Below are 26,325 nucleotides of genomic sequence, written 5' to 3' on the forward strand. Positions count from 1 at the left end.
TCTTCTAGGATTGAAGGCTGTATCAATCTCGTTACAGTGAATGCAATTAAAATTCCAATTTCTGTTCTTTAAATCTACCCTTTCTCAGCAGATAAACTCTACTGGAAAGGCTCCAAAAGATCTGTAAATGCCAACTTTTCAAAAAGTATTCCAAAATGACTTGCTACACACACACACACACACACACACACACACACACACACGCATACACACATACACACACACACCATGGTGCATTGTACCACTGTACAATGTACCAAAGCATCCAAGAGGCCTCCAGAATCCAATCCATCCATGTGCCTGATTTAAGAAAGTTGTTACCAGGATAAACTGAGTGAAAGCTGTGAAACCATGCTGAGAAAAGCAAATCGTTGTAGGACATATAGCATCACATATGAGTATCCTTTCCCTGAATGGAACGATTCTGATAGATTCTGTTCTCCTAACAGAGACCAGAGAAGTGATGGCCTACCGCAAATACAGTATGAGACATGAACTGTGTGAAGAACAATATAAATGCAGTGATGATTCTGCGGGATGACATTCCGGCTCTGATAAGGGCCTGCACAGAACAGTGAACAGAGCTGGATGGTTGTCATGCAGAGCTAAGAATGCAGATGAAAGAAACTAAATTAATTAAATGATGTGTGTAATACATATTCAGTTCCAAACACAAAGGAAATGCTCCTCGATTTGCATATATGTAGCATAGTTTCATTTTCTAGAAAGCTGTCCATGATTCATTTGAAAATGCACAGGGCACAGGACCATTGATATTCTCTCTCTTACACACACACACACACACACACACACACACACACATAAATAAAGACACAGACACAGCATGGACAATCACAGATATAAATATATACTGCCCAATGTAAGTGTTGCCTAATTTCAATTTACCAGTTTTAGTTTAATCCAAAAGGCACCCGCTGTTTAGAACTTCGAAATAATAAAATGCTATTTACTGTAACAAATCATTCCCTTCCAAATGTGACATCCTGGGGCCCCTGGGTGGCTCAGTGGGTTAATTGTCTGACTTCCACTCAGGTCATAATCTCATGGTTCATGGGCTTGAGCCCCGCCTCAGGCTCTGTGCTGATAGCTCAGAGCCTGGAGCCTGCTTCCAATTCTGTGTCTCCCTCTCTCTCAGTGCCCCTCCCCAGCTTGCACTCTGTCTTTCTCTCTCTCAAAAATAAATAAAACACATTTTAAACAAAGAATATGTGACATTCTCACAAAAGAGGGGGAGAAGTTCCCATGGGGACACACTATATACTATATACTATTATAGAGTACAAGGGAAAAAACCTGGGAAAATATCTCTACTTCAGCAAAAGTAAATCATTTCATCTTTTATCAGTAAAATCATAGATCAAAGGATCAATGAGAATCCCCTTCAAGTTCTTATGAATACAAGAAGAGTTATCTGTTAGCCAGGAATGCTTTAAAGGATGACAGAATTTCCACACTGTGGAAAGCAGAAGGTTGCCCTTAGCTCACAATCCAGGTGTTTATTTCTAAACGTTAAATTAAGATGAGATAAAATTTTAAAATTTCTTACCATATCTGCCAGAGAAATATAGAGGAACATGCCTCCAGCTAGGGCAAATATAACATTTGGAGCAAAACTGTTGCCCACCAAAATACCAAAAGCCAGCCCAACATAGCAGGAACATGCAGAAAGGAAATTGAATAACAAGGCTTGCCGAGTGCTCATTCCTGCACTGAGTAGGATCACAAAGTCCCCTGGAAAAAGAAGAAAATACCAAATAAATAGTTTTTGCTATTTTTGGATGAGAGACAATAAGCATCAATGTCCAACAAGGGCTCCTTCATTTAGATGCATCAGTGGGGTTTTTAAGTGTGTCACCTAAAATGTCTCCCTTCAGGGGTTCCTGGGTGACTCAGTCAGTAAAGCGTCCAACTTCGGCTCAGGTCATGACCTCACGGTCTATGAGTTCAAGCCCCACGTCAGGCTCTGTGCTGACAGTGCGAGCCTGGAGCTTGCTTCTGATTCTGTGTCTCCCCCTCTCTCTGCCCCTCCCCTGTTTGTGCTCTGTCTCTTTATCTCTCTGTCTCTGTCTCTCTCTCAAAAATAAATAAATGTTAAAAAAATAAAATAAAATGTCTCATTCCACTGAATGAGAAGTAACTGACTTTTACGGTATGATCAGAGCCCCTTACCTAACTCATGAGGAAATTCTTCACACAGAATTGCTATAGAAGTACTGAGTCCCTGAAGAAGAGACAAGGTGCAGGAAGCCCCAATCGCCAGGCCATCGATGAAATTGTGGAGGGCGTCACTGAGGGTTACCATCCAGGCAATTGTCCCTATTTTTGATAGTTTCGGTCCCTTCAAACAGGTACATGAACTCGACTCTGTTTTTCCATCCTGTAAAATAACAGAAGTGCAACCACCAAAATAAGCCTCATTTCTTGAAAGTCTGAGAGTTACCCAGAAAGGAGTAGGGGATGTGTTATGTATTGAGAAAGACAAATGGTTCCAACAGAAAGACTTTCATGGTGGCTAAGAACTCCTAATCATTTATAACAACAATGAAAACTTACAAGAGGGAGAAAGGAAATGAATGGACATTACGGGCGTTGAATGAACCACATAAGAGATGTTTTACTTTGGTTTCCCCTTAAAAAATCCTTTTGTTTTGTATGAACAATTCTTACTATTGCCTTCCTAATATGCGACAGACCTTAACCTAAGAATCTGATTCATTTGCATAGTTTAAAATAAAGGAAGTTTTTCAAAGACCAAATGTAAAGTCTTTTTCCATGCTACAGTGTAAATGTGAAATCCGCATTTCAAGCACAAAGACACCAAAGAACGTTTACGGTAATCCCTCCTATGGTATCTGAGCAGGTTATCTGCGCCTCAGTTTCTTCAATTGTTAAATGAAGACAACACACTAGGTGATTCATTTATTTTTCAATGACTTATTGGGTTTCCACTGTATTCCAGGTAGTGTCTGTTGAGTGATTAAACTGTAACAATGCGTTCCCTATCAGCTCTAAATTTCAATGATTCTCTTAACATCTCATGACATGTGATTGGAACAGGCTCCTTTGCACTAACACCTCTTTCCATTTTGAAACAATAATAAAAACAGAAAAGCCTACAGCAAACCCTTTGAAAGAATTTAGATTTCCATAAAATTTGCAAAGTTGTATGAAACCAAATGCCAAACGCCAACTCAAGCATTTTCCAGAAACGGTAGAAAAAGATAATAAAATGCAAATTTACTTTTAAGTAGGGATGCAATTTGCAATTAACTGGAGAATATTTTATTCCTAATTCTCCTCCCCTCAACTTTACCTCAACAGCTAATCAACATATTTATTGAGCCGTGTGCTGGGTGCTATGGGAAGTGCGCAGAAGTGGAAAATGCAACTTCTATATTCAAGATGTGTATTCATTCATATTGGAGAAACGAGATGCAAAGTATATGACTGACTTTTTAAAAAACGTTCATCAAACACCCGGCCAAGAAGGGCTGCCTTCTGAGCCATCATGGGGGAGGAGGGGAGGTTTTAGATTTGTCCTAATGCCGCTTCATTGCTGAAAACACTTTGGGGACCGCTCTGTCATAATTGACTTTAGATCTTGCAATTTACATCTTTTCAACGTGTCATTAGTGGCAAATTTTCATCTTTGGGGAATGTTTTTGTAGACACAGCCAAATGTCATTTGGAGCCACCGTGTTCTTAAATGGAAGAACATGGAAGGGGTGGGGAGTGGGGGTGTTACTTTTGTACTAGCAGCAGGAGCGGTGACAGTGGTAAGAACACACACAGCAAAGGCATATAGTATTTATCATGGGCCAGGCCCTGCTTTAAGCACTTGAGATATTTAATTCCTTCGGAGGAGTTCTGTGAATTAGGACTATTATCATCATTTTAGAGCTGAAGAAACTACAATACAGAAATGCTGGCGAATTTATGCAAGGATGCAAAGGAAATAAAGTGGACTACTTTAGTAACTGTTTTACTGCTCCAAATTTATGGGAGGGTAGGGAGGGGACCACTTCTTGTCTGAAATAGGTTCTGAAGGCAATTCACTAGGAGAATACCCCCTTCTCTCAAAAAAATCTTTTTTATTATTTTTTTAAAGTTTATTTATTTTTGAAACAGAGGGAGACAGAGTGAGAGCAGGGGAGGGGCAGAGAGAGAGGGAGACACAGAATCCGAAGCAGGCTCCAGGCTCTGAGATGTCAGCACAGGGTATCAAACCCATGGACTGGGAGATCATGACCTGAGCCGAAGTTAGATGCTCAACCAACCGAGCCACCCAAGCCAACCTCTCAAAAAATACTTTTAAACCCTTGAAGCAATGTTGGGATAAGTATTCAATCTCCCTTTGTTTTACAGGTAAATCTCAGCAGCATAAAAAGAATTCCACCTGCTCTTCAAATGTGGTCTTTTTACTTTACAGTGTTAAAAGATAAACTGAGGTAAATTAAAAACTTAAAGAATTTATTTGAGCGAAAATTGATCCAAATTGGGCAGTGTCAAACCGAACGTGGTTAGGAGTGCTCCACTGATGGGAGCTCAGGGAGGACTGACAGAGACAAAGCAAAAGCAATGCAAGAAAAGTGTTGACTGACTATCACTTAAAGCCCCATTGGCTTTTTGTGACCAATTGTCTTTAGGTTTTGATTTCATAACTTTAAGACACTTACAGGCTTAGATTTTGGTTTGATTACATAGGCTGCTAAGGCACTAGAGCGACCTTAGTCCAATGGCCTCCTTATTTAATTAATTTAACAGTTGATACATCTTAAATTGGACAACCAACTAATATAGGTAAGTTGGATAAGAAATGCCTGAGAACAGAAAGCAACAATTGACAAAGAAAAAACAGAAGTGGTCATGAGAAAAGCCATAGAGGAAGAGACCTTGGCTTTGCAAAAAGTTATTGCCGGGAGACACTTATTAAGACCACTTGTCTTCATCTTCCAGCTTGGTTTACCTAATCAAATATTTATAATTTCTTTATTTACTTGTGAGGATTTAGGGAAAAGAATAAAAGACCAAATTTTGACTACCTGATATTATGCACAGAGTCTGTACACAAACTCCTCTAATTCTGAAAAAGAAATTAAATTAATATATCAGGCATGATTCTCTTACCTCTAAGTACAGATATTATCGACTGTGTTTATTATGCTTCCTTTTAGCTCTATAAACTTAGGTTTCAAATGACACTGTTGGGTAGGCTAACAGCCATACATTTTTAATAATTTTGGAACAAACATAAGTAGGCAAACATTCACAAGGAGCTTATTTTTAATTCACCTAGTACTAAGTCACTGAGCAGAAGAAACACTAAATTCAAGTCCCCCTGATTAAGTTAGTGAGTGCTCTTCTCTCCCTTTTATTTTTGTTTACTGTTGTCATTGTTTGCTTGCTTGCTTCCTTGTGTGACTTATACAGTAAATCTGAGGCTATTTCTAACCTCAGCCATGATGAGGCAACTCAATCTAGAGGAAAGACCTTAGGTCTAGAGCCCAGGAGAACCAAGTCCTTGCTTTGCTCTGACAAGAATTACTGTGTAATCATCAGCAAGGTTCTTAACATCTCTCATCTTAGTTATTAATGGAAATAAAATCAAAGGAAAGCACAGACTAATCAGACCTGAAGGAGAAAGAATATCATGGGCCAAAGTTATAAAAGCAGAGGAGAGACTATAATCCCAACTTAAGTATATTGGGGAAGAAACAAAAAGGGAAAAAAAAGTACTAAAAAATCAAAATGAAGAAACCAAGTAGACTTATTGCAGAACCCTTTAAATTTAAGCAAAGAAGAAGATCAAAAGAGAAGGAAGATCAAAAAAAGGAGGAGGGTGTAAGGGGGAGAAAAAGAGGAAGAAAGACGTGTGACATGAGGAGGGAAGAAGAGGAAGAGAAACAGAAGGAAGAGGAAGATATGAATGATGGAGGAAAAGAATAAAAAGAGGGAAGTGGAGAAGAACAAGAAAGTAAGGAGAAGAAAAATGAGGAAAGAAAAAAGGACTTAGTTATCCTTTAGTAGGATATAAATCATATAAAAACATCTTATGTCTGCAACGAAATATTATGCAGAGTGGTTGGGATGATGAATGTCTATTTCCACACGTAAAAATGTCCAAAACACAATGTTGAGGTAAAAAAATATATATATATGATATATACATATATATATAAGCAAGGCCAGTCTTTTGTTAAAATAAATATTATTATAATTCTCTGATAGCCTAAGTGCAAACATATTTGGAAGAATATTTACAAAATTGATAATCATGGTTGTCCTTGGGAGATAGGACCGCTGTGGATAATCTGTGAGGGTTCTTTTTCTTTTTATCTCTTATGGGTGTCCAGGATTTTATTTGCACTTATTATATATCATTTTAATACTCGGAAAACAAATCATTCAAGCCACAAGATGAGAACTATCAGGAGGGAAAAATGAACTTGTCACAATTTAGGAATTATCATCAGCAAACAAGGTAAAGCTGGAAAAACAGGCTGCCTGCCAGATTTCACCTACATTGAAAAAAGCATGTGCTATCCCACTAAAATAAAACTTTTTTTGTTGGATTAATGGCTGCAAAGTCTAGCATGAGCACAGTCAGACCTCATTGTGCATTGGGTGAAGCAAGATGAACCATGATGAATAAAAACATTCTTATAGTTTATGGTCTACATGTTTCATTGATAAGAAGGTAAAAGTGAACAACGACTGCAGGTAAAAGTTAAATTCCAAATTCTAAATCCCATGCTGAAAGAATTTTGGAAGAGCTCTGATAAAAATACAACCAAACCAAGAGGAAAGGAGCAACCTACCAAAAAGCAGAATGAAGATGGCAAAAGGAAGTATAAATGACAACAAACAACAGATGAAAATTATATGCAAAGAAATATATAAACTCAATGCACATGAAACAGAAGTTAATGTAATATAAATAAAAATGATAAAATATCATCTTAAGAAGCTGTAAATAAGGGGGAGGAGTGAGATTTAAGGAAAGGAGCACTGCAAGCTAGTTTCAGGATTAAAGAATCAGTGTCTTGGCATCAAATGGGCATGGCTACTTCATAGCTTTGTGTCCTGTAGAAAGTTACTTGGGTCTTAGTTAATCCAATAAGACAAGAAAAGGAAATAAAAGGCATACACATATTGGAAAGAAAGAAATAAAACTGTCTTGTTGGCAAATGACATGATTGTTCACATAGAAAATCCAAAAGAATCAACAAAAAAGGTCCAAGAACTAATAAGCAATTACAGCAAGGTGATACAACAAGGCTAATGTACAAAAGATAATTACTTCTTCTATACCAGCGATGAATAAGTGGAGTTTGAATTTAAAATCACAATACTATTTACTGGCACCACCCCCAAAATGAAATAATTGTAAATCTAACAAAACATGTACAAGGTCTATATAAAAAATGCACAAGAATGATAAAAGAAAATCAAAGAAAAACTAAATGGAGAGATATTCTATGTTTATGGATTGAAGATGCATTAATGTCAAGATGTCAGTTCTTCCCAATGTGACCTATCAATTCAATGCCACCCCAATAAATATCCAAGCAAGTTATTTTATGGGTATTTTGTGATTCTGAAGTTTATATGGTAAGGCGAAAGACCTAGAATAGCCAACACAACATTGAAGGAATGGAACAAAGTTGGAGGACTCACATTACATGACTTCAAGACTTACTAATATAGCTACAGTAATCAAGACAGTGTGATAAGGTGAAAGAACAGAAAAACAGATCATGAAAATAGAAGCAATAACCAGTGAAAAGACATGAAGAATCTTAAATGCATGTTACTAAGTGAAAGAAGTCAATCTGAAAAGGCTATCTGCTGCATGACTCCAACTCTATGACAGTGTGGAAAAGGCAAAACTTTGGAGACAGTCAAAAGATTAGTGGTTGCCAGGGCAGTGAAAATACTCTATATGGTACTACATTGATAGATATGTTATCACACATTTGTCCAAACTCATAGAATGTACATAAAATACCAAGAGTGAACTACATACTATGGGCTTTGGGTGATTATGATGGGTCAGTAGGTCACATCAGCTGTAATAAAGGTACTGACCTTGTGGGGCATGCTGATAATAAGGGAGGCTACGCATGTGTGGAGGCAGAGGTTATGTGAAAAATCTCTATACTTTCTTCTCGATTCTGCTATGAACCTAAAACAGTTTACAAAGCACCCATATGGTAATGTCTTCGTTTCTTTTGACCTTTACAACATCCTCATGAGTGAAACAGAACAGATACTGGTACTTTTACTTTAAAGATAATGAAAATGACAAGCAAGAATATAAATGACTTGCTCAAAACCACGCAGGAGCTGTTGGGATTACGCTACTTAATTATTTACTGAGCACCTATTTTACAGCAGGCAGGAATTGTGCTAAGAACTGAGGACAGAAATACAAATCAGAGAATCTCTGTTTTGTTGCAATTCAAAGGAACAACCAAGATTCAAACTCCAGACCTGTAACAAACAGCTCTTATCTGCCCTTCCAGAATAACTCTCTACCCTCTCACCCTGCTCTGTCCTGAATGAGCCACCTCTATAGGCTCTTTGTTCTCTGGTTTTCATTTGAGATTGACCACTGGGTAGCTCTAGAAAGAGTTCAGTGGGAAAAAGGATGGAGAACTCAGGGTATTTATTTTTCTGATACCCACTCGTTTAGTCATCTAAGGCTGTCCAGGACCAATTGAAGGCCATAGCTCCTCCCCAGACAACTCTCTTTGCAGATTCTAGTAATTGCTCTCTGAACTGGATGTTATCTGGGCCAGCAAGTCATAAAATCAGCTGTTCACATCAGCAATCCATTATTAAATTGTATATATAAGAACAACCCCACAACAGTCTTGAAGATACAAACAAATTGCAATGGTAGGTGATTCAGACCTCCATGGTATATGAACGTAATGCTTCATTTCTTTTCCCTCAACAACAGCAGGGTTCATGGGGAGTTCCCTAAAGCCAGTTAACTGTGGAGAGATCTGTAAGTACAGCACCAGCCAGCTAAACAATTTTATTCACAAGGAACTTAAAAATACAGTGATAAAAGAGAATTCTCCACATGGGCAGAACTTTTGAGTGTAGTATTAAACTTCATGTATAAGAAAGGTCTGAGACATAGATCTACACTAACTAGTGAGTAGGTGCTAAAAAGTTGGCTAGGTGACCAGAAACTTCCAAAAACCAAAATTGGAAATTGATAGCCAGGAAATCTGGACAGAAATGTACAGATGGACCTCTTGTAAAAGGTGTGAAGTGTGAAGATAAGTCTATTGCATTAAACCTCATAAGAGGCTATTCATAGAGGGTAGTCTACATAACAAAGTGAATAAGAAAATCTGACCACAGGGACTCCTGGGTGGCTCGGTCGGTTAAGCATCCGACTCTTGGTTTTGGCTCAGGTCATGATCTCATGGTTCATAAGACTCAGCTGCACATCAGGCTCAGCCCTGGCAGTGTGGAGCCTGCTCGGGATTCTCTCTCTCTCCCTCTCTCTCTGCCCCTCCCATCCCCACACTTCTCTCTCAAAATAAATAAACTCTAAAAAAAAAAAAGATTTAACTGTAAACATCACATGGTATCTTTCATCAGCCATCCCAATGTTTGTTTAATGGGCACTTAAACAAAAGGGTCAGAATGGTGCAGACGGAGACAATTCACAGCTCAGCATTCTCTTCCTCTAGCCAAAGTGACCTGGCTTACCAGCACGGAAGAAGGCTAACTTGTCAAAAACCAGGCTTAATGCTAACCCCCCAAAAAAGGCATCATTGCCCAATGGGGCAGGAAGGCTCAGCTGGCTGTACACAGAGGCAAGATAATTGCATCGATGATTCCCCCTCATCATAAGGGGGTACTCTTTGGACTCACAAAGATAGGCATATATAATATGCCTTCTTTGGTTTCAGTGTTTCTGCTAGCACTGTGGTATGCCTGATAGATAACCTGTATAAATGATCTCCAAACCATTTTGTAGCAAAAGAAATGAGACTATGGGCTCAATCCTTAGAATTCACAAGTCATATCAGTTGTCTCTTCATAGAAGAAAGCAGCTTGACAGAATTATGGAATGATCTGCTGAAGGCTCAGCTAGAGTGCAAGCTAAGAGAAAGAAAACCCTGAGAGGGTGGAGTTCTGCCCATAGGATATGGCTGACCCCAGAAGCCAAGTATATGAGGCCATCATTGCTACAGAGGACTCACAGATCCAGAAACCTTAGGGTGGCCCACTACATGTTTACACCAAATAACCTACCTGAATAATTCTTGCTTCCTGTCCCCAACACCTTAGACTTGGTGATTGGAAGGTCCTCATGTCCAAGGGAATAATTCTTCCACGAGGAAACATGGTCATTTTCTGATTCATTGAAAGTGGAGATTAACTCCAATAAATTTAAGGTTCTTTATATCCTTAAACCAATAGGTAGACAGGAAGTCACTACATTGCCTAAGATAATGACACCCAATGATCAGGAAGACCTGAGTTTCTGCTACAAAATAAAGATAAGAATAATGTTTGGAACTCAGGAAATTCAGTGGGGGCATTTCTTAATACTTCCTTTCCAATGATCCTGGTCAAGGAAGAACATCAACAATCCAGTGAAGACAAGACCACCAAGGACTCAGATCTTGCAGGAATGAAGATCTGGGTCACTTCAATTGGAAAAGGACCTTACCAGTCAAGGTAATGCCAGGCAGTGAGGTAAATACAGAAGGCTGAGTGGAAGGAGGCAGCTATAATTACTGACCTAGGCCTTATAACCATCTACAGAAGCTAGTATTAGCTATAATTTAAATTTACATTTCCTTAATTGCATCTCTTCTCCCTATCTCCCTCCCCTGGTATTTTATTTGAAGAATACTGGTGGTGGCCAACATTTTAGTTCTAGATTGCAAATTGAATTGCTATCACAGAAGGATGATACACCACACAGTAGTTGATGGGGATTTATGTAGTCTTTGCACTAGGTACACGCATTTTTCACCCAGATGAAGGGCAAGAGTGGAGGATGACAGAAAAAAAGGGGGTGGAGTATACCAGATATCTTTTATTTCCTACTCCAGATCCACTTTCCACTCTTCTTTTTCCAGTTCTTTGCTCAATGAGAACAGTATCAACTGCATCAAAGGGCTCCCATGCTCCTGGCTTCTAGTTGGTTCCAAACAGAGAGCTCTAACTTAAAATGAGAGGGAAAGAGGAGAGGGAGACCGAGGTACTTATTCCCTAGGCTCCTTCCTTGAGGGGTAACTTGAGCTGGTTACATCTCTCATTAAAGATCACTGTTCCACATACAATGTTTTTCTGTACAAAACTACCTCTTAGTTTCTACCAACTTCTTCCTTCCCTTTTCCCTTTCATTATTCATAGTTGATAAGGTTACTCATAGCTGCATGATTCCAAGTCCCAGTTTTACTGCACTCTCCCTTGCGGTTCACCTATATCTTGCTCAGAGCTTTTTAAAGTGTCCCTTTCCTATTTATTATTTATCCTTATTTGAATGTGCCACCTCTCTGGAAAGAACATGACTGATTTAAAAAGCCTAATGCTCTTTCCACACTAAATGCTCACAGACTCTACATAAACCATGAAATATATTTTAATGGGAAAATTTACAAAAATGATTAAATAGATATAAGTATATCATAAAGGATTAACGGTGCCATACAAACGTAACATTTTAGTGGGCTTTGCTTTTATGGCTGTATTTTCTAGTAATCTTAATGTATTTTATAGCTGGTGGTTCCTTTGTCCTTTCTTTAGCCCAGAAAAGTCAGTCTTGGATCACTATAACCAAAATGAAACTTCTTATTGGAAAGAAGAAGTCAATTTAACTTTAATATATTTCACAAAATATAATTCAAATGCGCTTAGTGTTTGGTCATTTGGTTTTAGAAAAATTTCATAACTATTTCCAAAACTCTCCTTGCTAACAAAAATAACCATTAATAGGAAAATAACAATTTCCAGAAACCTTGAAAATTGTTTCCCTTCCCTCCATCCCTCCAGTGGAATGTGAGTAAAGTTGTTTTGGTCTTTAGGAGTTGAAATAATTGCCTTTCATGTTCAGTTTGGGACCATATCATTTTACTGTCTTAGAAAAAGTAACTTAGGAGAAATCTGACAGGTTTTCAAGAAATATGCTACTATTTTGCCAATGGAATTGAAAGTATACACTAATTAAGTATTTGCAGTTATCCTAATGGACTATTTACACCACTCTAAAAGGCTGCCTACTGCTACTGCAGATGGGGATAGCATTAACGCTCTGGTACATTTGGGAAGCGGGATATCATTTCTTATAAAAAGCCTGCATAATGTGCGCCCAGGCCAGCACAGCTCTCACTGTTACTGAGAAGTCTTAAAAAGGAAGTCAGGAGGCACCAGGAAATTGGTTAAGTTTTAATGTAAGCTGGAGAATGTTGCCAAGCTCTTAAAAAGTAGTGTTTCCCAAATACATGAATATCTACATTGCTCAGCATCAACGCTTCCAGAATAGTCCAGAGAATGAAAGAGGGTTAGGATGGGGTGTCGTAGAGGAACCAGCCCCATGTGGTAACTGCCTGATGTGTAATTACCATTTGACGTGAGTTATGTCAAAAGAACTGAAATGTAGAGATCCCACCCAATGTACCACAAATTATTGATTAACCAACCTTCAACAGATGAAGGAGTGCTATCTGATTGGCAGAGGAGATCTAGAAATGCAAGCCCCTTAGGGCAAGAAGTTTGGGAAACATGAAAAGAGGCAAGAGAGGAGAGATGACAGAAAGGACAAGAGCAAGGATTAACTGCGGTCCCTGTGATCAAGCAGGTAACTAGGACCCTAGGGGAGGTGTTAGGAAATAGGCAATCTGCTGGGAGAGAGCAAAATGAGCAACAGAGAGTTGGAAATAAAGAGTTGTTCTCTGTGCAGGGCCAGCCAGCAGCCTGGTCTCGATTTCAGTATAGAGATCCATCCCTACTTAGTATTTGGAAAGTGAGGAGTGGAAATGTACAGGAGATAAGGGTACCAAGACCTTGTTCCCTCCTAAAGATGTCACTACGACACTGTGAAGACTTGCTCCCTAGTTTAAGAAGTTTTATAGTGAAGAACTGAGCATAGAAGATACAGGACATACTCACTGGCACAGAACAGTAAGAATGATAACATCAATAGTACAAGTTATTTAATCTTCCTAACAGCCCTATGTGGTTATTATTGCCATTTTATAGGTGAGAAAACTGAGGTGTAAAAAGACTAAATAAGGATGCTCAACGTTCTACTTCTAGAGAGGAGCAGAGACAGGATTTAAACGCCTATGCCATGGTACAGGCATGCCTATGGTATGCCTAAGCACACCATGATCTCTAGGAGATGTGGAATTTTGTTCTCTTTCTTGTTCACTCCTATTCACCCAGCATCTAGTACTGCAGGCACTCTGAAGACCTTGTTGTCTGAAGAAGTGAAGGTGTAATAATAGTAGAGTACACTTTCTGTCACGACAAGCTCACAAATCATTGTCACATGAAGCATCTATTCCAATCTCTTCAAAGAGCATACATATGGGCACTTACGTACAATGTGAGAAGGGTGTGCATAGAAGAGTGTTCATTAATCAATTCCAAATTGGTTCATCTACGTTTAAAAACTCTACAAGTGCAGAAATGTTTTTTTCGTCCTTTGGGTTTTTTTTTTCCTTGCCAATTCTTTGTGAGTGAAAGTTGGGGAGCCAGACCAAAAGCTCCTGGAAGACAAGTATTTTTTTCATTTCAGCCCAGAGTTTAACATTAGTAGGTGTCTAATAAATGTTTTCTTTTTAAAAAACGATGGAGAAAGGGGCTTTGTTTTCACTAAAGCCAGTAGAGAAGTGGAATGTGGAAGTTCCATTGTGGTGGACAGATCTCAGAGTGCCTCCACCTCTACCCCAGTAACCATTACAGGGCAGAAGACTTTTATCAACAGCCATCTTGCATCTAACTTTAGAAGACAACACATTTTCAGAAGATTGTTGGAGAAAGGGGCATAAAAATAAGAATAGTGGCAACAAACACAACTAACACTTGTTGAGTGCTTACTGTTTGCAAGTCACTCTCCTGAATGCCATGGGCTGAGTCCTTCTAACACCCTAATCGCAGACAAAGTAATGAGGATACTACAGGTAAGGCCTTGGCCAAACCCATACATCTAACAATGGAAAAGCCAGGACTTGAACCCACATGATTGGCCTTCTAAGCCCATGAGATAAAAGCCAGAGACTGCTCAAAAGAACTCTTTTTCAGATAACAAATTCTGAGTTCCAAGCATGGAACTTACTGCTGCTGGCAGCCTCCATCCTGTTAGGTACCAGTGATGCATGAATCTCTGGTTTTGAGTAAAATACACCGAGCTGATGTTCTGAGACTTGCCAACATCTGATACACACTGAAAATACTTCCAATCAGAGAGAGGAAAAGACACCATCCTTGGACTTTCAAATCCATATAACCTGTTGTTTACAGACTGCATCACGGATGGAAAAATACAGTTGTTTTCTTGACTGTACCTTTCTGAATTTGTTATGTATATTTAAATGTTAGAGCATAGTAACACTTCGAAGGAAGATCTACATCTTGACTTTTCTCCAATATTATTTTATACCAGCATCCACTGTGCCCTAGCTACTCTGACCGTCTTTCTATTCCTAAAACCCACCAACTCTCCCACCCTGCAGACCTTGGACTGAGCTTCTTCTCCCTCATCTTTGCATAGATAGCTGCTTCTTATTGTTCAAATTTTAACTTAAATATGTCCCTGACCACCCAAACTAGTCATTCAGACATCATCACATCACCACCTTCCAATTTCCTCAACATCATGCTAACCCTAGAATATTGAGTTATGAGTCCCATTGAAAAAAAGAATGCCAGAAAGCAGGAACAGTTTCTAATTTGCCACGGTATTTCCAGGACATCGCACAGAGCGTGGCACGAGGCAGGTGATCACAAGACATCTGACAAGTGAGTGAATGACAGGATGAATAAATGAATGCCATCCTCTTGCCCTTTAATGTAGCTTCCCTGATTTGACTTATAGACTAGAATGTCATTCAGAACATGAAGTGTTACCACAAAAGAAGTCCCGATTTAAGATTGCCATTATTGTTTTAATATATAAGTTTCATGACTCTGAAATTGTTATCAAAATCACAAAATCTACAAAGAATCCAGAGAAAATGTGGAATCTTTCTTCCTAGGAAAAAGATCTTTTGCCATTTTACTTCTCAAAGGTGAAACAATCTCTGGGTTTCTGGGGCACCTGAGTAGCTCAGTTGGTTAAGCGTCTGACTCTTGGTCTCAGCTCAGGTCGTGATCTCACAGTTTGGGAGATGGACCCGGCACTGGGCTCCACATGGACAAGGAGCTTGCCTGGGTGTGTGTGTGTGTGTGTGTGTGTGTGTGTGTGTGTCAATAAGTAAATAAATAAACATTTTTTTAAAAAGGTAAAACAATCTCTAGATTTAGGAGTTTGTTTTGCAGCCTAGAAAACTACTAATGATGATCCCTCGCTTCAGTATTTCTGATAAGCACTTTATAACCTAATTAAAGCAGATGAACTAGAAAGTATCAGGCCAGAGACCTGCAAGGTCTACTGAACCTTTATTGGTGATTTCTCAGCTATGGAACTTTTTAAATGGTAATCTGTTTTCGCTAAGTTGCTGTACAGGTTAAATAAAGTCATTTTCTTTATTTTTTTAATAATTTATTTATTTTTTAATTTACATCCAAGTTAGTTAGCATATAGTGCAACAATGATTTCAGGAGTAGATTCCTTAATGCCCCTCACCCATGCAGCCCATCCTCCCTCCCACAACCCCTCTAGCAACCCTCTGTTTGTTCTCCATATTTAAGAGTTTCTTATGTTTTGTCCCCCTCCCAATAAAGTCATTTAATTTTTTTCTAATTTTTTTAATGTTTTATTTATTTTTGAGAGAGAGATAGAGACAGCATGAGCAGCGGAGGGTCAGAGAGAGGGAGAAACAGAATCCAAAGACAGACTCCAAGCTCTGAGCCAGCTGTCAGCACAGAGCCGGACGCGGGGCTCGAACCCACGAACCGTGAGATCATGACGTGAGCTGAAGTCAGACGCCCAACTGACTGAGCCACCCACGTGCCCCCCCCAATAAAGTCATTTTCATTAAGCAATTCAATATTCCTAAGTAGAAGATTCAACAAAATAAAGTTTGTTCTTTTTTACTTTTAATACTCTGATATCTGATAACAGAAATAAAAAGCAATCATTTCCCAATCATTTTAAAAATAACTGGGCTCACACATTGGGCTCTCTCCTTTCTACTGATAAGAACTCAAAACTTATAATACATCTGAATAAGTGGGGCAACTGATTAACATGGCAAGCAAAGGTAAAAACAAGAGAAAGTCACCACTTAATTAAAATAAATGAGTTATTAACTTAATTGGAATGAGATCCTCAGAAAGGGACTGAAATTCCTTACCTAAAAAGCAGGTATATTGTAAAATCAAATTTTACCACCCAGTCAATGATTTGACTCTAAGTTGTTAGTACATTTGTTACAGGGCGCCTGGGTGGCTCAGTCAGTTAAGCGTATGACTCTAGGTTTTGGCTCAGGTCATGATCTCACGGCTTCGTGGGTTCAAGCCCCATATAGGGCTCTGTGCTGACCAGTGCAGAGCCTGGTTGGGATTCTCTCTCCCTCTGTAGTTGCCTTTCCCCTAATCGTGTTGTCTCTATCTCTCTCAAAATAAATAAATGAATTTAAAAAAATAAAAAATAAAAAAGTGAACACGTAATTCGGTCTTCAGATACCTTCAATTTTTTTTTTATTCACTAAGATTATCTGTGAAGTATTAATAGTCTTAAAAGTAGTATTTTTGATCTGGACATGTGCCTGAGACATAAAAATGAATATATATGAATAGAGAAACAGACAAATATCTACAGATGAGTGTGTGTGTGTGTGTGTGTATGTGTGTGTGTGAGAGAGAGAGACAATCTGCTAATACTCTACTATATAGTATAGGACTATCGATCTCAAAACATATTGGCAAGACCACTTCATTTGCAAGATTCTTTCACTTTGTGATCTTCCTAATTTAGGATATTTATTTTAAAATATGTGGAATAAATATAACACAGAATAACTGAATATAGAATAAACCCTATCTCCCAAGCGCTTGTCCCTGGGACACAAATTCCATTTATTACAATAAAACAACTCAGGGTTTGACACATTTTCCATCATGCAATCGGCTGAGTAAAAATTACTTACCAGGTCTTGATCCATTATCCCCAAACTACAAGATGCAGCATGTAAAGAATACAGTACTTTATAAGCATTTTCAAAGAATAGCAGAAGTCAAAGCAAAGAGACCCCTTTTGGCAAGCCCAATATTTATGACACTGAACATCCTTTATAATGCAATCTTTAAAAATTTTTGAAAAAAGCTGATGTTAAAGACACCCCAGGAATAGAATGTGTATTCAAATTCTTCCATTACTTACGCTGATTTGAAACTGGGCTTTCTATGTAATAGAATTAAGCAACTCTCTGATGTCCAGAATAATTTACTTGAACCTCTGAAATTTTTTCCTCATGTATCAAAAGAAAAATGTGTTGACATTCATTCTCATTTTTTTTAATCAATCAGCATGCATGACAAAGCAACACAGCAATTCTTCATTATACTAATAGGGGGAAAATTAACTTGACATCAAGCCTAATTGAGTAAAACCACACTAATTCTTCTAAATAGGGATAAGTCCTGCTTGATTAGTGAAAGCAATTTAGTACAGAACATGTTTAGATAAATACACTTTTATTGCTTTCTAGAACTCACACCAACTAATGGCTCCCACAGCAAGAACAGAGCAGGGTGAGGAGGGTAGAGGTCCTTAAGAAAACATGCCATATTGTAGGGATAAAATTAATGTAGCGTATTGATCACATAATCACAACTTGGTTATTATTTCTTTACATAACTTAAAAACCTTAAGAGCACCTTGCCTTATAAGAATTGTTCAGAAACAATTCTTATAGATACTACCAAGATACTCTATAGCCCAGCATACAAACAAAATATAACAAATCATAATTCGTCAGCTATGGCAGATTAGTAGAGTCAAAATTAAGGAGGTCTCATTGTGCAAGCAATCCTCAACTCACTACAAGTTGTATTTCAGAAATTTACTTGTAAGTTCATTGTTAGAAATTGGAACTGATTTCAGCAACGTTCCCCCCCCCCCTTTGGAAGTTAGTGTCAAGTGTACCGAAGGACTATAGAATTGGGAATTAGGACCCCAGAAGGGGATTTCATCATAGCTTTGCCATTTATAACCTGGGTGAACTTGAGTGACTTAAGAGCCTTAAGTGACTCATCTGTAAATAAATGTAATACCTATTTCACAGGCCTGTTGTAAGAATCAACATAATAATAGCTGTAAAGCACCTACTATTCAGTGCTACCTACTTTTACCCCTAGGCATTTTTCTTCTTTCACGTATCCCTCTACATCAGAGAGGATTAGCTAGGAGGTTCTAGAAGCACTTTGATGGGTCCATGAATGTCTTTAATTTGTACATAATAATTGGTGGGTATGTATATTCTTCTGTTGCAAAAGTTAATGTGCCTCATCAAAAAGCTTCCTAAGGGGAATGATTAAGAGTACTCTATAGGCACACTTCCCTAAATTTTTCAAAATATTAAATGGCCAAATGTTTAAAAATAATAACTGGAAGCATTCTCTGCAGCTCAGTTACCATTTCACCAAATCTTCTTTACCTAGCAATCTCTCACCCACCCTTTGAGTTGGGTACAAGCACTAAGGTGCCTGGGTGGCTCGGGCAATTAAGCATCTGACCCTTGATTTCAGCTCATGTCATCATCTCATGGTTCATGAGATTGAGCCCTGTATAAGGCTCTGCAATGACCAGCATAGAGCCTGCTTGGGATTCTCTCTCTCCTTTTCTCTCTGCCCTTCACTTGCATGTTCTCTCTCTCTCTCTCTCTCTCTCTCTCTCTCTCTCTCTCATTCTGTTTCTCTAAATAAGTAAAATAAACTTTTTTTAAAAAGATGGGTACAAGCGTCATCTTCTCAGGAGAACATCCATGCCCACTTCACTTGGATCGCTACCCACCCTGATGTGTGCCACATCTTTCTGGGCAACGGTATACCTCTACTACAGTACTCATCACACTACAGTACAATTTTTTTTTTACATGTCTATAAGTACCTTTAAAGAGTACCAAGTACATGGTAGATGTCTGTCAAGTAGGTAGGAATTTTTTTCTCACATTTTTGTGATTTGGATTTCTCACATTTCTGTGATATTTGGATTTCATTAAAAGTATTCATTTTAGTTGTTGAGAAGCATGCAAATCAGGAAGCAACTTAGCTTTCTTAAAAGAACTCTATGTGTGACTGCTCTAAATTCAAATTAATCCTGACCTCTCTGAAACTCAGTTTCCTCATCTGTGAAATGGAGATAATCTCAGCTACCAATCAAGGTTGTACATGAATAATATTTGTTAAGTACTGAGTGTATTCCCTGCACATGATAGGTACCCCCATCATCACACACCAACTACCACCATCACCATCACTGCTGTCAATAACTCAGGAGTGGCAAGTAATAGAAATCTGACATGTTTATTAATGGGCTGCTATACCTTACACTGACTATGTTTCAGAGACTAAAGAAAAGAAACTGCAGAAACAGCTTTCCAAGAAGCAGAATACAAAATGATGTTTCTGGAACTTTAGCGTAGGAGCAAGCTACCTCCATGTGTAACTGCCTGGCTCCCTGCACTCTCCAATCCTCTAACGGTAGCAGGCATGCCATTCTCTCTGTCTGCAATAGTGTAGGACTCTACCCAGATCGACTATTGCTCTCTCTGTCTCACAGCTGTGGAGAGCGGTGCCCACGTCTGTGGGCTCCAGGCTATAAAGTTCAAGATGTCCAACCCTGAAAGTAAAGACACATGCTCAGGGCTGAGAACTCTTGCCTTTCTGCCCAGCAATCTGTCATGATCTCTAGTCCCCTCCATCATATCAACAGAGTCCAGCCCAAGCCCTTTACACTTTTCCCCAACCCCACACTCTTTCATTGCTACTTCCCCCTTGCTTGAGATGGAAGCCATCTGACACCCCTCCTCTAACCACAGACATGTTTTTCACCTTCCACTCCCTCTTAGAATAGAATTCTAATAGACCATAAATTGCTCCAGCATTGAATTCCATCTTAGAACTCCCCTTTTCATGATCAACAGCTCCACCTGTGTACTAATTCCCTCTTTGTTTCTTTTCTAGGAATTTGCTCCAACAGACATTCTTCCCGTGTTTTCCATTCTATTCTGTAGCCTCAAGCTCTCCCTGTCCACTCTGATTTCCTCCTTGTATGAAATCTCCCTTGGATTTCCCAAATCTTGTTTTTCCCTTCAATGACAAACTCATTGAAATAGCTCACTCTCCTAGTCTCTTTCTGTACTTACTAAATATGGCCTTTCTTCTCCTTACAGCCCATTGCAGGATAATACCTCCAAAAGTAGCTGTATCTGGCTTCAGAAGCATCGAAAATTTATGTATTCTTTACCAAAGCCTTTTCAAAAACACTGATAAAGGAGTTATCCCGCACACACACAGTACCACTTCTTTTTTTTTTTTTTCATTTTTTTTTTTTAATTTTTTAATTTGTTATTTCTAGGAGAGAGAGACAGCGTGAGCAGGGGAGGGTCAGAGAGAGAGGGAGTTACAGACTGAAACAGGCTCCAGGCTCTGAGCTGGCAGTCAGCACAGAGCCCGACGCGGGGCTCGAACCCACGAACCGCGAGATCATGACCTAAGCGAAAGTCGGACGCTTAACCGACTAAGCCACCCAGGCGCCCCACACACAGTACCACTTCTAAATAGCCCTCAGTCTTCTCTCCTCACATACAGTTTCAGTCATCAGGGCAGATCCTCCCAATCTCCTCTTTCTTAAAAATTCTTCCAAAATTTTCTCTTTCCACCCCATACCAGTTTTCCGTCTTCAAATAAACCCATTATTGTGTAAGCTGATCTGTTATTTTCATTCATTACCCTATGCTGGGGTAATATAAACAAAGACACATCATATCAAGGAGAATCTACTATATATTGGGGACCCACAGAATTTCCTTTATTTACAGCTGGAAACATGGCACCACCCCACCCCAGCCCCTGGCTATTTTCTTCCATTTTTTCCTCTAATGTTCCTGTAGATAGCCTAGTATACAAGACTTTGTCCACCAAAGTGGACCTAACAGAGCACCAAAGTGGTCCACCTAATGAACCTTGACATTGGGAAATTTTTTCTGAAAGGTAAGCAAATCAACATTAAAATTCAATTCAACCACCATCAGATCCTTTATTCAAACCTGCTGTTTGGTTTTGGTCTCTGCAAACTGCCATGAAAGCTCTGTTCTCTTCCATTATTCTAAAAACCTTCATTAATACAACTCTTAGCTATAAATTGCTCCCAGTAGTGAAATAAGTCATCTGTTTTTGAACCTTTAAAATGTTTTCCACCATATCTTCACAGGAGATAATATACATAAAATGCTCTCTTTTTTCCAGTTGACATGTGCTTATAAACCTGACATATGATCCCACAACTTTGTACCAAATCTCCTGTCAAGAGCTGCTAGATATTCTGCCATTGAAATAGAGGACTTTGTGGCTTTGAGTCCATACATAATCCTGTCCACTGTCATCCTTACTTAGCCCCTCACTGCTTCTCAGAAATGTGGTGATGTTTGATAGCATAGTAGTTTGATTTAATATTTCCTGCATACCTATGCTTATTCATTACTTTTAAAATATTTCATTTAATCCCAGTAATAATTATGACTGGTAGAGTTTTTTTCCAATTTACAAAGGAAGTAAGTTTTAGAAAAGTAAAGGAAACTGATTAGTTGTCAGGATCAGAATTTAAATTCAAATCCATCTGACTCAAATTCTTTGATGAAGCAAAGTTTTTAAAGTTACTAATTAATTACATCTAATGAATAACACTGTAGTTTAAAAATGACCTAATCTTTGTGGAGAAAAAATAACTTATTTATTCATTTAATCTTTCACTTTGATTGAAGACTCAATTCTAAAAGCAAAAAAATTAACTATTATAGATAATCCATATTTGGTTACAGTATACAAAAAGAAAAAATCCAATAAAATCTAACACTGAGAACAACATTTAGTAAATTTAAATATGAAGGACCTTTCTTAATCTAATTGAGGATATCTATTTAAAAAATAATAATAAAGCAAGCAACCTACTACATTTAGAAGCATTCCCATCAAGGCCAAAAACAAGACAAAATACTAACCCATTACAATTTCTAATCCTTACCAATGAATCCTTACCAATGTAATGAGGCAAGAAAAATAAGGGTTTTTTGGACAATTAAAAAATAAGGGGAAAATGTGCTTATTTGCTCTTTGAGCAAATTACATAGCAAATTCAAAAGAGTAAGCAAATAAAATACAAAAAATACTAAGAGAATTCAGCAATGCTACAGGAAACCATTACTTTTCAAAATCTGTCACTTCTGCATACCAGCAATAGCCAATTAGAAAATGTAGTAGAGGAGCACCTGGCTGGACCAGTTGGTAGAACATGAGACTCTTGATCTCAGGCTTCTAAGTTTGAGCCCCACATTGGGAGAAGAGATTATTTAAAAATGAAAATCTTTAGGGTCGCCTGGGTGGCCCATTCGCTTAGTTGTCCGACTCATGATTTCGGCTCAGGTCATGATCTCATGGTTCATGGGATTGAGCCCCACATCAGGCTCTGCGCAGACAGTCCAGAGCCTGCTTGGAATTCTCTCTCTCCTTCTCTTTCTGCCCCTCTCCCACTCGCACTCTATCTTGCTCTCTCAAAATAAATAAGCATTAAAAAAATTATAAAATTAAATCTTTAAAAAACAAAAAGAAAGAAAATATAGTTGGAAAAGGATACCACTTAGAACACCTGCAAAGCTACAAAACAACTAGAAATATATATAACTGAAAATCACAAAACAAGGAAAATGTGAAATATTATAAAGGTGTCAGCTGTCCCTCAATTGATCTCTAACTTCAATGCAATGTCAATAAAAATCCCAAAAATCATATTGATATGGAAAATCAGAGATAAGTTTCAATGAAAAAAAAAAACAGGGAGCAGAGTCTTGTTTTAGAAAATTTAATGCTTACTAAAAACTATAACAATTAAGGTCATGTGGTATTCGGCTGGGAACTTTTTTTTCATATGCAGATAAACAAAAGAGAATAGAAAGCCCACATACAGACACGTTGATATATAGAAACATGATATATAGCAGAACTAAAAATGATCTATTCAATAAAAGAAGCTAAGATAAATGCTTATCTATACAGAAAAAAACTAGTTTTTTTCTTATATAATATACAAAAATAAATTCCACATGAGAAATTAAACTTAAAAGTTTTAGAAGAAAGTATGAAAAGGGACACGTGGGTGGCTCAGTTGGTTAAGCATCCAACTCTGGATTTCTGTTCAGATCATGTTCTCACAGTTCCTGAGATCCAGCCCCACGTCAAGTTCTATGCAGACAGCATGGATCCTGTTTGGGATTCTCTCTCTCTCTGCCCTGCCCCTGCATTCTCTCTCTCTCTCTCTCTATGCCCCTCCCCTCCATTCTCTCTCTCTATATATAAATAAATAAATATATTTTTAAGTATAGAAACATTTCTTCTTTACTTTGGCAAAGGGAAAGAAAGTTTCTGAAACAAGACTCAGTGTAGAAAACCTGAAGAAAGTATTAATATATTGGCATTAAATTAAAACTTTCTAAAAATAAAATAAAAACTAAGTGAAAAGAGAAATCACAGACTTCAAGAATATATTTATAACCCATTTAACTCAAAGATTAGGATATAGAATATATTTAAAACTCCTACAAATGACAAAGACTCCTTGATCAAGCTTTAGTCAGGCTCCTCTGAGCCCTCTTTTCAACTAGGCCTCAATCTTAGGCTTTTGTGTGTGTTTTCGCAGGGTCCAGTTGTAGCAGGAATCCTGCTAAGCCAGTTTTATAAAGACTCTCCTACTCTTGATGTTTCCTCTTAACAATTTCCTATTCACTGATCCTTTCACTCTGCTTGTTGGCTACAAATCCTCAGCTGCCTTTCCTGTAGTCCTTTGCAGAGTTGACCCTAGTGTGGACTATAGTCTTCTTTACCATTTTAACAAGATCAGAAAAAATGTTTCTTCAATATAAATTGATTAAAAAAATCAACTAAAAATATGGGAAATAGATGAAAAGGAAACACAAAAGTAAATTTATGATCAATAAACAGATTAAGAGATTCTCGACTTCACCAGTAATCAGAAATATACAAAGACAAATCACAAAAAGATCACAAAAAAATCACAAAAAGATATCATTTTAAACTCATTAAAACTGGCAATAAATTTTTTATTTAGTTAATTTTTAGGTGGAGGGTGCAGGAGTAGGGGAGAAGAGCAGAGGGAGATAGAGAGAGAGATAGAAGGGGAGAATCTCAAACAGGCTCCACAATCAGCACAGAGCCCAATGTGGGGCTCAACCCCATGGCCCTGGGATCATGACCTGAGCTGAAATCAAGGGTCAGATGCTCAACCTACTGAGACACCCAGGTGCTCTGGCAATAAATTTTTTTAAGTGTTGCTAAAGAAAATGTGAACTCTCTTCTGCTGTTGATAAGAATGTAAAAAAGCATGATAGTTCAGAGAGCAATCTGTTGCTATTCAATAAAATTATCTGTGTGCATACCCTATGACCTACTTCTTATGAGCCTAGCTATATACCCCAATCTTTCTCACAGAGGTTCTATAAGACAATCAAGTCTTAATGCTTTAAGGTATCCATCATGCCAAAAAAATTATTTTCTCTTCTGTGCATGTTGAATGATACCCTGTACCATCCTCAAAAGATGAGAGAAAACAGTAGCTTTAAATCATCTTCTCGTCTCACAAAACTGCAGCTGAGGAAAGCTCTAGATCAATGATTCTGAATCAGAAACTATCTAATGTCAACCAAGGGCATTTAGAAGTGTGAGGGTAATGGGAGCTATTTTTTGGTTGTCATTAATGACTGGAGTGCTATGTCTGACAAATAGCACCCTGAGAGCCTTAAATGTTCAATATCCTTCAATGTACAGGGCACTTTAACACAAAGAATTGTCCTACACAAAATGCCACTACCACGCATCTCGGCCCTAGACAAACTCTACACCCAGGCACAATGAGACATGGATAAGAATGTACATTGTAGCATTGTTGTTATAGCAAAACTCTAAAAGGAAAAATATCAGTGTCAGAGGAAATGGATAAATAAGTAGTGGTAATATCATGCAGTTAAAATGAATGAAGTAGAAATGGAAGTACTAAAATATGGGCAGAAAAAGCAAGCTGCACAATGAAATGTCCCAAATACTGATTTTCAGTTTTAAAAATGTAAAATGCAACACATTGCTTGTGGATATATAGATATATAATAAAAATAAAAGAGCATGAATAGATACGGTAAGGTTAAATTCATGCAGATGACACAGATGCGACTGACATATGCATATGATAGAATGCTACAAAGCAGTGAAAATGAATGAACTATTATTATAAACAACAATATAAATGAACTTCTCAAAGGCACTATTGTGAAAAAGAAGCCATATACAAAAGATTACATACTCTATGAAAAGCTCCTATTATGACATTAGAACTCATAGGAGCAGTTTCCTTCAAGGGGAAAAGGTAGAATCATTGGAGAGGGGACAAAGAAGGCTTCTGAATTGCTGGCAACATCCTATTTCATGGTGTAAGTAGTGGTTCCAGGAACAAATTTACCTTGTGAACCTTCATAGAACTGTACAATGATGTACCGTTGACACGTTAAATCCTCATCTTCTGAGGGTATTTTAAAGGACTGTATCCTACAGTATGTAGGATAGGAATTAGTCAACATAACTATGTCAATTTCTAGGCAGACTGAGAAGATTTTTCTTGGAAAGTCTTGTCTTTGAACATCTTTTCCCTTTTCTTTTTCACTTCCAGATATTTACTCATTCAACAGAAATTCAGTTGGATGTATATGTATATACATGCAGAGGGAAAGAATGCTCTAAACGTCTGCAAGTTATACACAGAAGTCAAATTTCATAATGCTTTAATTATGTTTGCAGGGACCTGGTAGTATACATCAATTGATTAAAACTTTAAACTCCACAGAAGTAGTAACCCCATATACTGTTTATCAGGAGATT

At 38.0% G+C, this 26,325-nt stretch overlaps 1 protein-coding gene across 1 annotated transcript in view; it reads right to left on the bottom strand.

The window, feature by feature from the left end:
* SLC39A8 (solute carrier family 39 member 8) overlaps window positions 1-26,325 on the bottom strand; it is a 74,011-nt gene that overhangs the window by 2,662 nt on the left and 45,024 nt on the right. The window contains exons 6-7 of the mRNA XM_039222217.1: window positions 2,191-2,398; window positions 1,568-1,752 (exon numbers count right to left, since the gene is read on the bottom strand). Coding sequence (XP_039078148.1) covers window positions 1,568-1,752; window positions 2,191-2,398 — 393 coding nt within the window. The remainder of the gene's footprint in view (window positions 1-1,567; window positions 1,753-2,190; window positions 2,399-26,325) is intronic.

Source organism: Hyaena hyaena, unplaced genomic scaffold, assembly GCF_003009895.1.
Source record: "Hyaena hyaena isolate Hyena2069 unplaced genomic scaffold, ASM300989v1 scaffold_1084, whole genome shotgun sequence".
NCBI lineage: Eukaryota > Metazoa > Chordata > Mammalia > Carnivora > Hyaenidae > Hyaena > Hyaena hyaena.